Source organism: Bos indicus, chromosome 23, assembly GCF_029378745.1.
Source record: "Bos indicus isolate NIAB-ARS_2022 breed Sahiwal x Tharparkar chromosome 23, NIAB-ARS_B.indTharparkar_mat_pri_1.0, whole genome shotgun sequence".
Lineage (NCBI taxonomy): Eukaryota > Metazoa > Chordata > Mammalia > Artiodactyla > Bovidae > Bos > Bos indicus.
In genome coordinates, this window is record NC_091782.1 from 30,347,766 (window position 1) to 30,361,089 (window position 13,324).

The 13,324-nt window shown below is 48.6% G+C and overlaps 2 protein-coding genes across 6 annotated transcripts in view; one reads left to right on the forward strand and one right to left on the reverse strand.

Annotated features, from left to right (window-relative positions):
* Window positions 1–5,176: 5,176 nt before the first annotated feature.
* On the reverse strand, window positions 5,177–10,719 carry PRR3 (proline rich 3). 4 transcript variants are annotated; one of them, XM_019985856.2, is made up of 4 exons: window positions 10,108–10,719; window positions 9,342–9,404; window positions 6,743–7,033; window positions 5,177–6,464 (listed from the first exon to the last, which is right to left on the reverse strand). In XM_019985856.2, the coding sequence occupies exons 1-4, from the start codon at window positions 10,208–10,210 to the stop codon at window positions 6,358–6,360; spliced, it is 564 nt and encodes a 187-aa protein (XP_019841415.1). In that variant the 5' UTR covers window positions 10,211–10,719; the 3' UTR covers window positions 5,177–6,357. The 4 variants fall into 4 exon arrangements, with proteins under 4 accessions (XP_019841415.1, XP_019841413.1, XP_070633598.1 ...); XM_019985854.2 differs by having other exon boundaries at window positions 10,090–10,719; XM_070777497.1 differs by lacking the exon at window positions 9,342–9,404.
* A 586-nt stretch (window positions 10,720–11,305) lies between these two features.
* The window catches only part of GNL1 (G protein nucleolar 1 (putative)), a 43,026-nt gene continuing 41,007 nt past the window's right edge, over window positions 11,306–13,324 (forward strand). For both annotated transcript variants that reach the window (XM_070777462.1, XM_070777461.1), the window contains exons 1-5: window positions 11,306–11,444; window positions 11,863–12,028; window positions 12,384–12,520; window positions 12,686–12,837; window positions 12,954–13,025. In XM_070777462.1, the coding sequence (XP_070633563.1) occupies window positions 11,372–11,444; window positions 11,863–12,028; window positions 12,384–12,520; window positions 12,686–12,837; window positions 12,954–13,025 (600 nt within the window). In that variant the 5' untranslated portion in view covers window positions 11,306–11,371. The remainder of the gene's footprint in view (window positions 11,445–11,862; window positions 12,029–12,383; window positions 12,521–12,685; window positions 12,838–12,953; window positions 13,026–13,324) is intronic.

Consider the following 13,324-nt stretch of genomic DNA (forward strand, 5'->3'; position numbering starts at 1 on the left):
ATGCTGCTGCTGCTGCTGCTGCTAAGTCGCTTCAGTCGTGTCCGACTCTGTGCGACCCCATAGATGGCAGCCCACCAGAGATCTCTTATAGCTATCTCAAATTAATATGCACAAAACTGAGCTTTTACTTTTTTAATTTTTAAAAATAATTTTATTTATTTTGGCTGCACTGGCTCTTTGTTGCTGTGTGAGGGCTTTCTCTAGTTGTGGCGAGTTGGGGCTACTCTTCCTGGTCGTGCACAGGTTTCTCATCGCGATGGCTTCTCTTGCTGTGCAGCACAGGCTCTGGGGCACACGGGCTTCTGTAGTATGGCTCACAGGCTCTAAAGTGCAGGCTCAGTAGTTGTGGGGACTCGGTAGTTGTGGTGCATGGGCTTAGTTGCCCTGTCGCATGTGGGATCCTCCTGGACTAGGGAGCAAACTCCTACATTGTCCAGCGGATTCTTAAGCAGTGGACCACCAGGGAAGTCCCTGAGCTCTTATGTTTATTCTGCAAAGCTGTATCTTTCCCAGGTTTCCCCATGTCAAGAAATCACACTATCTTCCATCTAGTTACTGAGGCCAAAACGAAAAGGTCATCTTCTCTCCATTCCCGCTCTTCATCAGCAAGCCATGTCTGCCTCAGGCGTCATTCATTCAAAAGTATACTGAGTGCACAGCATGTGCCAGGCACTCTTTTAGGCCTTCGGGATATCACTGAATAAAATGAAGGTCTCTGCTTACATTTCTAGCAGAGGAGTTACTGCTATGTTAAAATATACATCAAGGTAAAAAGTATCAGGAAGGCAGGTTTCAGCACTAAATAGACTTCATGAGGCCTCAGTGATGTGAAATTCAAGCAAATTCTTGAAGACAGTGAGAGCTCTGGCCACAAGGACTTCCAGAAGAGCATTCTGGCAGAAGGAACAGCTAAGTGTGGTGCCTTGTAGAAGCAGTGTGCTTGCTGGAGAGGCACATGGAAAAGGAAAGCAGGCTGTGAACTGGAAAGGGGTTTTTAGATCATTGGGTTTCTACTCTTGACTAAAATGGAAATCATTACAAGGTTCTGAGCAGAGGAGTGACCTGACTTGACCTATATTTTAAAAGGATGACTTTGGGTTCACACTGACGGAGGGGCATGAGATGGGAGAAATGGCAGAAGCAGAGTGACCTCTTGGAGGCGGTGAAGATTCAAACCAGGGTGATAGTAGTGGAGGTAGTGAAAATGGCTGGTTTCTGAATATATTTGACAAAAAGAGCCAGCAGGCTTTGTTAATGAACTAGACATCAGGTGTGACCAAAAAAAAAAAAAACAACTAAGGATGACCTCAAGACTTCTGGTGTGAACTAGAAAGAGATGCTATCAACTGAGACTTTAAAACATATCCCAAATCTTCCTACTTCTCTCCACCTCTGCATCGTCTCTTTCCTCTGGACCACCAAAGTGGCCTCCTACCTGTTCTCCTGCTGTCATTCTCCTTCTCTAGTTTATCCTTCCAACCTACAGTTAATGGTAGTTTTAAAACATAAATCATTTTCCCAGAACACTCTGGGACTTCCAGAGCGGTCGGGGTCGGTGCATGTACATGCAGAATGATCCAGTGGTTAAGAATCCACTTTTCATGCAGGGGACTCCAGTTTGAACCTTGGTCAGGGAACTAAGATTCCACATGTTGAAAGGCTACCAAGCCCACAACAAAGAGCCAGCACAGCCCACCCGCCTCCACACACACACAATCCAAACGCTTTGCCGTAGCTCTGTATCATTTAGCCCCTGCTGAACTTCCTGGTCTCATCTCCCAGTCTAGACCCACTGGCCTTCTATTTCTACTTCAAATCCCTCAAACTCACTATTGCCTCGGGGCCTTGGCCCTTGCTGTTCCCTATTGCCTGGAATGCACTTCCTCAGGATATTCATATGGTTGCTTCCTCACTTAATTTCTGCCTCTATTCACAGACTATCTCCTCTAAGAACCACTACCTATTGTAGTATTGACCTCTTTTCCACCTGTCACTCTCCAACCTCTCCTTTCACTTTGTCCTCAAAGTATTTCTTAAAATTATATACGTATTTATTGTCTACCATCTTCACCAGACTATAAACACCATATGGGCAGAAATGTTGCCTTTTTCACTGATATATCCCGAGCTCCTAAAACAGTGCCTGGCTCAGAGTAGGCACTAAGTATTCATTAGATGAACATGAGGCTTAAATAAGACAATACATATTGGGAACTTAGCATGGTACCTGGCACAGGGCTAGCAACCAGACAATGACACATTCTAAGATCTCACCTTGCCTCTCTGGCCATTCCTCCTCGTCAGGTCATTCTTGTCCTTCTCTTGGCCGTTGAATGTCGCTGTCCTCTAGGCTAAGTCCTGGGCCCTCTCCTCTTCCCATTTGACACTCTCCTCCAGATGATTTCAGCTACAGATTCTTCAGTAAGGTCTATCCTAACCACCACTGGCTCCCAACCATGATTCTCTATATAGTACCCCATTTATATTCTTTATATCGTTAACCACAACCTGTAATTACTCATTTGTTTACTTTTGAGGAACAGTGCCTGACAACTGGAAACTGGCCTGACCCTGGAATGTGGGCCTTGGTGTTGCTAAGAGCTGGTCTGGCCCTCACATCTAGGCCATGGTGCTCTCGCACTGGTCATAAACTCACAGAACACCCAAGTCAGGCAAGGCCAACCTGTGACTGTGATGAAGTAAGATAAAGTCCATCATCTTGTCTAATCGAAGACAAAAACAAGGTTACTGTGGAAACCATAAATTCTGAACAAGTACCTCTCAGCTAAAATGAGGAGTGGCTGCTTTTTTTTTTTTGCTGATTACAGCTTCAGCCATATTTCATCTCTTCCCTCAACAGGAGACTTTGTATCTGCAGGTTCCACATATTCAGATTCAAGCAACCTAGAATTAAAATATTAGGAGAGAAAATTAACTCCAGAAAGTTCCAAAAAACAAAACTAAATTTGCTGCACATTTGCAACTATTCACATAGCATTTACATTGAATTTATAACCATCTACATGACATTTACATTATTTTTGGTATTATAAATCATCTAGAGATGACAAAGTATAGGAGAGGATGTGTGCAGGTTTCACGCAGATATTATACCATTTTAGCCAAGAGACTTGAGCATCCTTGGATGTTGGCACATAAAGGGGTCCAGGAACCAGTGCCCCATATACCCTGAGAGACAACAGTATTAAAGTGGTATTAAGATATGCAATCATAGAGTTGTCCCCACTTCCTGGGAGTGCTCAGTCTAGATCCCCCTCTTCCTTGAATCTTCCCCCAAATCACCTAACACAAACCTTAATCCTGTCATTTTTAATTCTTTTATAAGATCTCTGCAGTTAAACTGTTTAACTAGAGGTGGTTCCTGTTTGGTCCTTGGCTGGTGGACACTGACACATTTACTGTCCCATTCTCTATCTCTAGCCCTAATTCTAGCAGGGAGGGGCTGGCAGAGGATGTTTGCCCTACCCTAATGTTTTCACCTGCTGAAGGGCCAAGAGTTTGCTGGTTAGTACCTGGCTGCCTGGATAAAGAGTACTCTTCAAGCCTCGCTGGAGCTGAGTATTATAGGCCACAGGACATATCGACTTATGGCCAATGACATAGAAGTTAGAGAGCTGAATGTTAGCTTGGAGGTAATTTCCTCTGCCTTTCCTCCATCCTGAGGCTTGGAACATGGATAAGTGAGCTAGAGCTTCATTTCAGACTGTGAATAGGAGGATTTGGCCCCAAGAACCATGGTGCTGAGAAGTGGGGGGAGCAAGGGTTCTGAATGAATACCTGAGGGCCTGGTGGCATGACTGTCATACATGCTTTGCACTGTCTTTTGATTTGTGAGAAAAATAAACTATGTTGCTTTAAGACTAATTTTGGTTTCTGTTACAACTGAACTTAAAACTGATACACTGGGCCATCACAGGTGCTTAACATTTACAAAGTGAATGAATGTACCGATGCTCATAGCTTCAGCCACTACCCTAATGCAGATAACTTAGATTAATGTCTCCAGTTTTAATCTGAGTACCAAACCTGTATATCCAACTACTTATTTTGTCTCTCTCCTTGGATGTCTTAAAAAGCAGCTCAGATTTAACCATTCCAAAAGCAAGTTGGTGGCCTTTGACCTGTTTCTTCCACTAACTTTCTTTTTGAACAGCACTTGGTTATGCAAGCCAACAACCCTCAGAAATCTAAAATACTTTCATTTTGACCTATTTCCAAATGTCCACTTTTCTTTCATTCTGCTACCCAAGTCCATACCAACAACTCAGACTACTCAACTTGCTAATGCCACTTCCAAGCTGGTCAGCTCCATACAAAGGCGATCTTTTTGTAAAACCAATCTATGATACTCACCTGCCTAAAAAGGCAGGTATCACAGGCCCTTCAAAGGCTTGTCTTAGGAGGGAGGAGGGTTCAGGATGGGGAACACATGTATACTTGTGGCGGATTCATTTCGATATTTGGCAAAACCAATACAATATTGTAAAAAAATATTTAAAAAGTTAAAAAAAAACCAAAACCAAAGGCTTGTCTTATGACCCACATCCTTATATCCTGCACGGCCCTGAGTGCTAGCTCCTCTTCCTTCTCCCTGACTTCCCACTCTTCCCATCTCCTCTTAACAACACCTCTGCCTGGATTCTGCTCTCCCACCTCGCCTCCTGCTTGTCCTCAGAGCTTGTCTCAGCTGTCACCTCCCCAGACTCCAGTTATTACGTATTCCCCCACGTCTCGCTTCTTCATTTTTGACAGGTACTTTACACATATTTGTGACTTGACGAACGTGTCTCCTCTTGTAGATTTTAAATTCATTGATTTTGGCTCTCCATTATCTTTACAGTGTCTCGTATGCTGCCTGGCCCACAAGCACTCTACCAGTATTTGCTCAAAGATTGCTTTGTCACCTCCACTCTATAACCATAAACACAGGTAAAATGTTTAAAAATGACTCATGGATAGGCCATTCCTTTCTCCAACAAAACTTAGCCCTTGAATATAATGCAGCTGGTCTGGTTGATCTCTGCGGGGTAAGGGGACCCTGCTGGTTTCTTCAGACCGGGAGAAACATCTGTCAACATTCTAAATGAAGCATACACTGACTCCCAGCCTCCTCTGCACTTCGAGATGGCTGCAACACAGGGATTAAAGAAAATGCTTGTTTCCACTGCATTTATTACTAATATAAAAAAATGTTAAAAAAAATTCATTCTCAGTTCTCCAACGGCTCTCATCCCTCCCTCTTGCCCACACAACTCCTGACCCATTTCCTCAGGGCCAGTTCAAAACTGAACCTGTTCACTGCCGTTTTCACAGAAAACAACCAGTGCCAGGGATGCAGGGGAAGAAGGCTGGAAGAGGGCGACAGTACTGTCCGAGTTCCACCCGCTGGCCAGGTGGAGATTCACAGAATTCAAATGAAATGGCTGGTGGCCTCACAATGATGCAGTCTAACTAAAATGGGCTGGAGAGAGGAGAGGCCCATCTGAGCCTTTGGACGACATCGCTCGGGCCTGTGTCAATCCCGAGAAACCAACACGGGGAGGGTGAGACGACCAGGGAGGCGGTATTGTGAAGTTTCACAGTTCTACCTCGTTGGGAGGTGGGGAAAGTCTAGGGGGCACCAACGGCCCCACGCATTTTGGCGGAAAAACCTACGCTAGTGTTGGGAAGTCACGAAAATGCCAAGGACACTGAGAAAGGCTACGGGGGTTGGGGGCAGGGGAATGCAGAGTTTCACAAAGCACAGTGACCACAGACCACAGCGGTGGGGATCATGCTACTGACGCAGGAACTACCAGATCCAAGAGCGGGGAGCGTGGCCTCTCAGGGAGTGACTCTGCACCAGTCATCCGCACTTGACCCCAGGTCAGCCAACCGGGTGAGCGTCACAGGGCCGCTGACCACGCTGGGGCAGGGGTGTCACACGAAAAGGACTTAAAAACAAGCAGCGAGGAGGGAATGGTAGGAAACTGCTCCAGGGCTCTCAGGAATCCAGGGCGATACCCAGGGCTGGGTGGACAGATGCACAAGAAACAGCACCAAAGAGGTTTCCTGTTCCGCAGTCAGCTGGCGAGCGGGGAAGAGGAGCCAGGAGGCAGTTGAATGGAGCAATGATGGTCCTGGAGACGTCTCTGGAGGCTGGATCAGAAGAGTGCATGCCGCACACCAGTCATGGAACACAACTCTGGACCCCCAGTGGGAGGGGGCGGTGAGGGGGTGGGCGTCACTGACTGGGGGTGGCGCGAGCAACAGCCTCACGGTGGCCAGCACAGGGCTGTAGGGGAGAATGTGGCCGCCAGGCCGGGGACCCCTTCCAGTCTGGGTGGGGAGGCGGCCTCACAGCGGAGGCCCGTTGACGCCCGGGTGGTAGAAGGCACAGAGGTCCTCGTATCGACAGTGGCCCTTTTTGGCGAAGTGTCGGCAGACGGGGCGGTCAGATTTGTCTGTGAACAAGCGAAAATCGGGCAGTTTAAAATGTAAGAACGAACATATCTAACAAAAAGCAGAGATAGAGAAGGCGGTCAGACTTCCTGCTTGCTACCATTTCCAGGTATAATGGAATGACAGTCTTTCTTGTGGGAGAAAACACATTCAGGGCTATTCCTACTTCAAAAGGACAAAGGACAACCCAAAGCACAAGAGCCACGGGGATTCTAGGCATGAGGTCGCTCTGGGAGTGATGGGTATTAAATGTGTGCAGGCATAAAAAAATGGACCTCACCTTCCATAACCTGGGGTCCATCCTTGGGTGGGCAGGTATTCTTGATAAGAGACCAGCTTTTGAGCCTTCGAGGATTTCTCTGTTCTTTGTGAAAGCCTCCCCTGGAGGGACCCCCGTGGCCTGGTCCAGGAAAAGGAGGCTCGGCATTGACCCCCCACCAACCACGACCATATGGGCCAGACCTGGGGCCTAGGCCTCCCCGAATTGGGCCTCTGCCCCGGGGAGGAGGTGGGAGACTCAGCAGTGGTGGGATCATTGGTCCCCTTGATCCCGGAGGACCTCTGTGAAAAGCTGAAGAGACAGACAGAGACAGAGACAGAGAGAGACACGGGAAGATGATCAATGACCAGATTAATACAGATAATGAAACCCTGATTTTGTTTTAAAAACGTTTTATTGAAGTACAATATATACACCAGAAATACACAATTTTAAGTGCACAACTCAATTATTACCAAGGTAAACACACCTATGTTCCACTAAGACAGGCTAGAGAAGGGACAGAGCCTTATTAGCCCTTCAGAAGCCCCACCTTCTTGTGCCCCTCCTCGCCTACTATCCCACCCTCCTCCCCCAAACAGCTGTCTTGACTTCTAGCACCATAGGTTAGTTTTTGAACCCTGTGCAAAGGAAATCATACAGTCTGCATTCTTTTCTGTCTGCATCCTTTGGTTCAACAGTGTTTATGAGCTTCATCCAGGTTGCTCGTAGTAGGAGTTCCTTCACTTTCACTGCAGTGTAGTATTCTACCGCATGTACACACAACTGATTTAGCCATTCTACTGATGGTGGACATGCTACTAGATTCCACGTTTTTGTTATCGTGTGGGGATATAACAAAAAAAATGCTGCTATGAACATTTTTATTTAAGTCTTCGGTACACACATGGATGTATTTCTGTTGAGTATATAAGTAGTAGAGGTATTATTGGATCCTTGAGTATATGTATGCTTATGTTTAAGAAATTCGGAACTTGGGTTGTTCCTATTCACACTCCCACCACCACCACAAACAAGCTGTTATTCCTTGACAACACTTGGTAAAGATCTTTTTCATTTTTACCATTCTGGTGGGTGTGAAAAGCGGTCTTTTGTTTTGAAATTGTGATTGTAACTAACATAAAACTTGCCACTTTAGTACTTAAGTGTATATCTCTGTAGTGTTAAGTAAATTCATGTTGTTGGAAAACACATCTCCAGAACTTTTCATCTTGCAGAACTGAAACTTAGTAGCTTCTAAACAACTCTTTCCCTCGCCTCCCCCCAGCTTCTGGCAACTACCATTCTACTTTCTGTTAGTATGAATTTAGTTACTTTATATACTTCAGATCAGTGGAACCATACAGCACTTTTTTGTGTGTCACTGGCTTAGCCTCAAGGTTCATCGGTGCTGTGGCCTGCTACAGGACTTTCTTCTTTTGAGGGGCAGAATCATATTCCACTACATGATTATACCACATTTTGTTTATCCATTCATCCATCAATGGGCATCTGGTGGCTTCCACATCCTGTCTACTGTGCATAGTGCTGCTATGAACATGGGTGTGTGACTCCCTCTTCAAGATCGTGCTTTGCATTGTTCTGGGTGAACACCCAGAAGTGGAATTGCTGGATCACATAGTAGTTCTATTTTAATTTTTGACGAATCTCCATACTGTTTTCCACTGTGGTTTCACCACTTTACAATCCCATCAACAGTACACAAAGGGTTTGGTTTCCAAGTTATATGCTTTTATCTTGCCCTTATTTGATGACTAATGATGCTGTGTTCTTGTTCATGTTTTTGGCCATTTAGATTTCAGTTTTTATTAGGTGGCTGTTCTAGTCTTTTGCCCACTTTTCTAACAGATTGTCAGAGAGTTTTTTTATATATTCAAGATTTTAACTCTTTATAAATTCAAGATTTTATTGGTTGTATTTGTTTCAAGTATCTTCTACTCTATGGCTTCCTATTAACTTCTTAATGGTGTGATTTGATTAATAGAAGTTCATATTTTCTAATGTAATTCACTTTATTTTTCCTTTATGCTTAGTGTGTTGCTTGTCTGTTTAAAAACTCTAATCTACTTTAAGACTATAAAATACATTTGTTTTCTAAAATTACTTCTTTCCCATGAATATCCAATTAACCTACCATGATTTGCTAAAAAGGCCATTATTTCAATTCCGTCTTCAAGAATGAAATAACCATATGTGTGTGGGCCTGTTACTGGACTCTTTATGCCATTCTGTTAATTTATATGTCTATTTTTGGGCCAATACCACACTGTCATAACTGCTACAGCTTTAAAATAAGTCTTGATATTCAGAGTAAGCCCTTCCCCTTAAAAAATTGTCTTTGCAATTTCTCACCCTGATCCTTTGCATTTCAATACAATAATGTAGAATGCTTATTTCTACAAAAACATTGTAGGGATTATAAGTGGGAATGTAATGGATCTATGGGTTAATTTTGGAAGAACTGTCGTTTTATAACATTGAGTTTTTCATTTAAGTACAGAATTCTTGATCTTTTTTTTTTAATCCCTTGTGGGTTTTAGTCCCTCCCTTGCTCCCTTTTCAGGACCCAATCAAAGGATCAGAGCCCCTTTCTTCTCACCTGACTTGGGGTCACCAGGCTTTCCATTGGCCATGGGGGGAGGGCCCAGAAGGCTGGGTGGTCCTAAGAGTAGACATGAAAATATGGTCATCAGAATGGACTAAAAAACTGATGATCCTGTTCTTATATGCTTTCCTTCTATTACTCATTTCTTAACCAGTAAAGCCAGATATATTTTCAACAGTGTTATGGGTTCTGACGCCCATCTATTTCCAAACCATTTTCAGGATTTGCAACGTGGAGACTTAGCCCTGTCACGGCGTATAATGAGAAAACGATATCTACAAACTTTCTCTCTCCCTTACATTGTTGCTATCCAATAGATCCCAAGTGATTCCAGAGGTAAAACCAATCCCTCTCTTTAACTGGCCAATCAGATACTTCTCCCCTAACCCTACCCGCAAGGAGTTCACAGAAAGCTCTACTTCCACCTTCCCCATGCAAGTGTGGTCACAAACTGTCATCCCAGTCATCGCAATCTGCAACTTCTCTAGGGCCCCTCTCCCCCTGACGTTTTGCGGCTGCGCACATAAGTTCTTTATCTCCTCTCCCTTCTTTAGAAAGGTTTAGAGGCCAGTTTGAAGTTGAAGATTCAAGTAAAAGAACTCATTTGGTGTTCCATCCCACACAGGCTTCTCCCCAAGCCCCCGCCCCAGCGCGTGCGCCCTTCCTCCCGTTAGAGCCCTCTCCCCCGCATCTTTTCAGCTTCTAACCCTTCGCCTCGACAGGCTGACAGGCATGTGCGCACCCCTCCAGGGCTCCTCACCGATGGGGCTCCCATCCTCCTCGTCTCCAGTCTCATCCCGCTCTGGCAGTGGGGGCTGCTGCTGCAGCTGCTGCTGCTGATTCTGCTTCTTTCGTTTCGGCATCGTGGTTGCGGCAATGGCTGCAGCGGGATTTGGAGGGCAGTGAGGAAGGGGCACGCTGGGATTCTGTTTCCGCTTCCGGGGGGCGCGGTGGACACTGAGGCTGAGGCTCCCGCCATTTCACTTCCGGAAGGCTTCGGGGAATCTTTGTGCGGCTCTTCTCGCATCAGCCGCCTCCCGCAGTCTCTGCCAGGCAGGGCAGCAATCTCAAACCTTTCCGTTGCTGCGTTGCTATAAACGCTTTGAAAAAGTTGCTAGCTCCTCCCCCTCGCTGAAAAAAAAATAGACAACCGGCTGCTCCTCACAGTCTGCCATAGAGTCGACAGACTCTCAGGCCAGAAGGCCTGAGAAGAGAAGGCTGTCGCATCCTGAGATCGCCATATCCGGTCCCCGGTTTCTATGGTAACAGCTGCAGGCACAACTCGGTGCCCTATGACCTCCCTCCAAAAATCCTTGCCCCATCTGGGTTTCTCTCCTCGGCGGCGCTTGCATTTATGATCTGTAAGCCTGCTCCTTATCATCGTTCCCACAAGGAATCTGGGTCCCAGCAGGGCGCTGCCCAGGGCTCTCCAGACCGCCACCCGCCCTTCAAGACCTCTGACCCGGCCCCCAGTGTAGTTCAGTAACTCAGCTTCCTTCCCGGGACGCGCAGTCGCGCCTTTCCTCTAAGGCCCAGCTGGAGGATCGGTAAAGAAGCTTATGCGTGTCCACGCCCCTTTCTCCCCAGGTGGTAGGACCCGCCCTCCGCTCCACCGCCCCCTCCAGGTGAGTGGTAGCTTCTCCCCGGCGCGCAAGGTAATGATGACACGCGTCCCCCCTCCACTGAAGGCGAGTTGGTAGCGTCCGTGACGAAGTTAGCCCGATCCTCCCACGCGCGCCTCCTTCCTCGCCGCCGCAGCGCCCTCTCAGTGCCACTGGCTCTCACGTGCGGGTAGCCTACCCTGCATCATCCTCTCGCCTCGCTCTCACTGGGACGTGGCTGTATTTCCCCGTTGTCTTCCACCCGGGCCGCCCGGGCGCAGCGGCCGGGCCCGCCCGCTGACGTCACCTTCCAGCCCCGCCCCCTCCAGGGTCCCGGGCCCTTGCGGCGGGGGCTGCCCCGGGGGGAGTCAGTTGAGGCGGCGGGAGCTCGGCGGAGGGCGGGCCAGGTGACTGGTCCGGGCCATGCCGAGGAAGAAGCCTTTCAGCGTGAAGCAGAAGAAAAAGCAGTTGCAGGACAAGCGGGAGCGGAAGCGAGGTCAGTGCGGGAGCCGGAGGAGGGGGCGGGGCTCGGACTCCCGCACATCTGGAAGGAGGGGTGTGCCCGCCTCACCTCTGGGAGGCGTGGGAGGGGGTGGCGGCCGCGTGCCGATGCGCGTGGGCGACCGCGGAGGGGATTCCCTCACCCCAGCCCCCTACCTTTGGAAGGGGTGGGGAAGGATGGAGAGTTGGGGGAGGGGAATCCCTCCAGCTCCAACGGGGCGCCATCCCCGCAGATCCCTGGAGGAGGAGTGCCTCCCCCCACGCACATCCGGGAGGGTCCTGGGCAGAGTAGGTGGGAGGGCCGGGTCTCAAAAGAAGTGCGGTAGTGTGGGGAGGAGCCAGGCCGACCGGGGAGGGGGTCTTTTGGCCCCTGAGAACTGGCCAGCACTGGCGTCACCGGCTCCTCCCCGCAGGGCTTCAAGATGGGCTGCGATCCAGTTCCAACAGCCGCAGCGGGAGCCGAGAGCGGCGGGAGGAGCAAACCGACACCTCGGACGGGGAGTCTGTGACCCATCACATCCGCAGGCTCAACCAGCAACCTTCCCAAGGGCTGGGCCCGCGAGGCTATGACCCAAATCGGTGAGAGTGGGCGGGGGGCTCTGGCCCAGGTTTCCCCGCCTACCCGGAAGTCGGAGCGTTGGGGGAAAGCAGGCTGCTGCTGGTGGAGGCTTGAAACTGGAGATGGGGGAGGGCTGGGATACCACGGTTCTCCACGGGCCGCTAGGGCACAAGGGAAGCTTGTGGAGCGGGTCACAATCTTCCCTTCCGCAGAACCTGGAGAGCGTTTGGCTTTTTCTGGATGAAACTTAGGGAAGGCCCGTTGTTGCACGACAGAGATTTGGGGGAGGGCCGACTGAGAAGCGAGACTTGAAGTCTGGAGAAAAGAGTTTGTGGCCAAGGATTGCGATGGATGCTGTGGTCCCTTCCCTGTTAGATACCGGCTGCATTTTGAGCGAGACAGCCGGGAGGAAGTGGAGAGGAGAAAGAGAGCTGCCCGGGAGCAAGTGCTACAGCCCGTCAGTGCTGAGCTGCTGGAGCTGGACATCCGAGAGGTCTACCAGCCCGGCTCTGGTGAGTGAGAGCCCAGCGCCTGGATGCTTGGGACAGGCAGTGGGCTGGGGAAAGGAGTTTGGAAGAGTAAGAGCCGACTGGGAGGAAGAAGGGGTCTGGGAGACATGCACGCTTTAGTCTTGAAACTATCCTGAAACTTATTTGGACTTTTTCTTGATTATTCAGTCCTGGACTTTCCCCGACGTCCCCCTTGGAGCTATGAGATGTCTAAGGAGCAACTGATGAGCCAGGAGGAACGGAGCTTCCAGGAGTATCTTGGGAAGATTCATGGGGCTTACACCTCTGAGAAACTCAGCTACTTTGAGCACAATCTGGAGGTGAGACTAGAGTGGGGGCAGAAGTGGGGCATAGTCACCCATGGCCAAATTGGTTTGAGTCAGGCAGGAGAGTGACTCTGGGCTCAAGTTCTCTTTCACTGATTTTGTCTTTTCAGACATGGAGGCAGCTGTGGCGAGTGTTAGAGATGTCTGATATTGTTTTGCTGATTACTGATATCCGACATCCAGTGAGTCCTGGGATGAGGGTGGGCAAGGGGCAGGAGGGAGGGAGGTTCTGGTGGGGTAAAGGGCAGAGGCAGTAGTTGGGAGACAGACAGGTAATCCCTTCCTTTCCAGTCTCCTCTACCCTGCTGAAGTCTGCAGTTGGGAACTCGGTTTTTATTCATCAGTGTCAGAGCCTGTCACTCCTCCTCTGGCCAACCACCCCGCCTGTTCTTTAACCCTTTGATGGAAAACTGTTCCTGTTTCCTAGCACACCAGGGCTAATAGGAAGTCTCAGTGTGGAGCTCCAAGGGAGTCTGTGAAG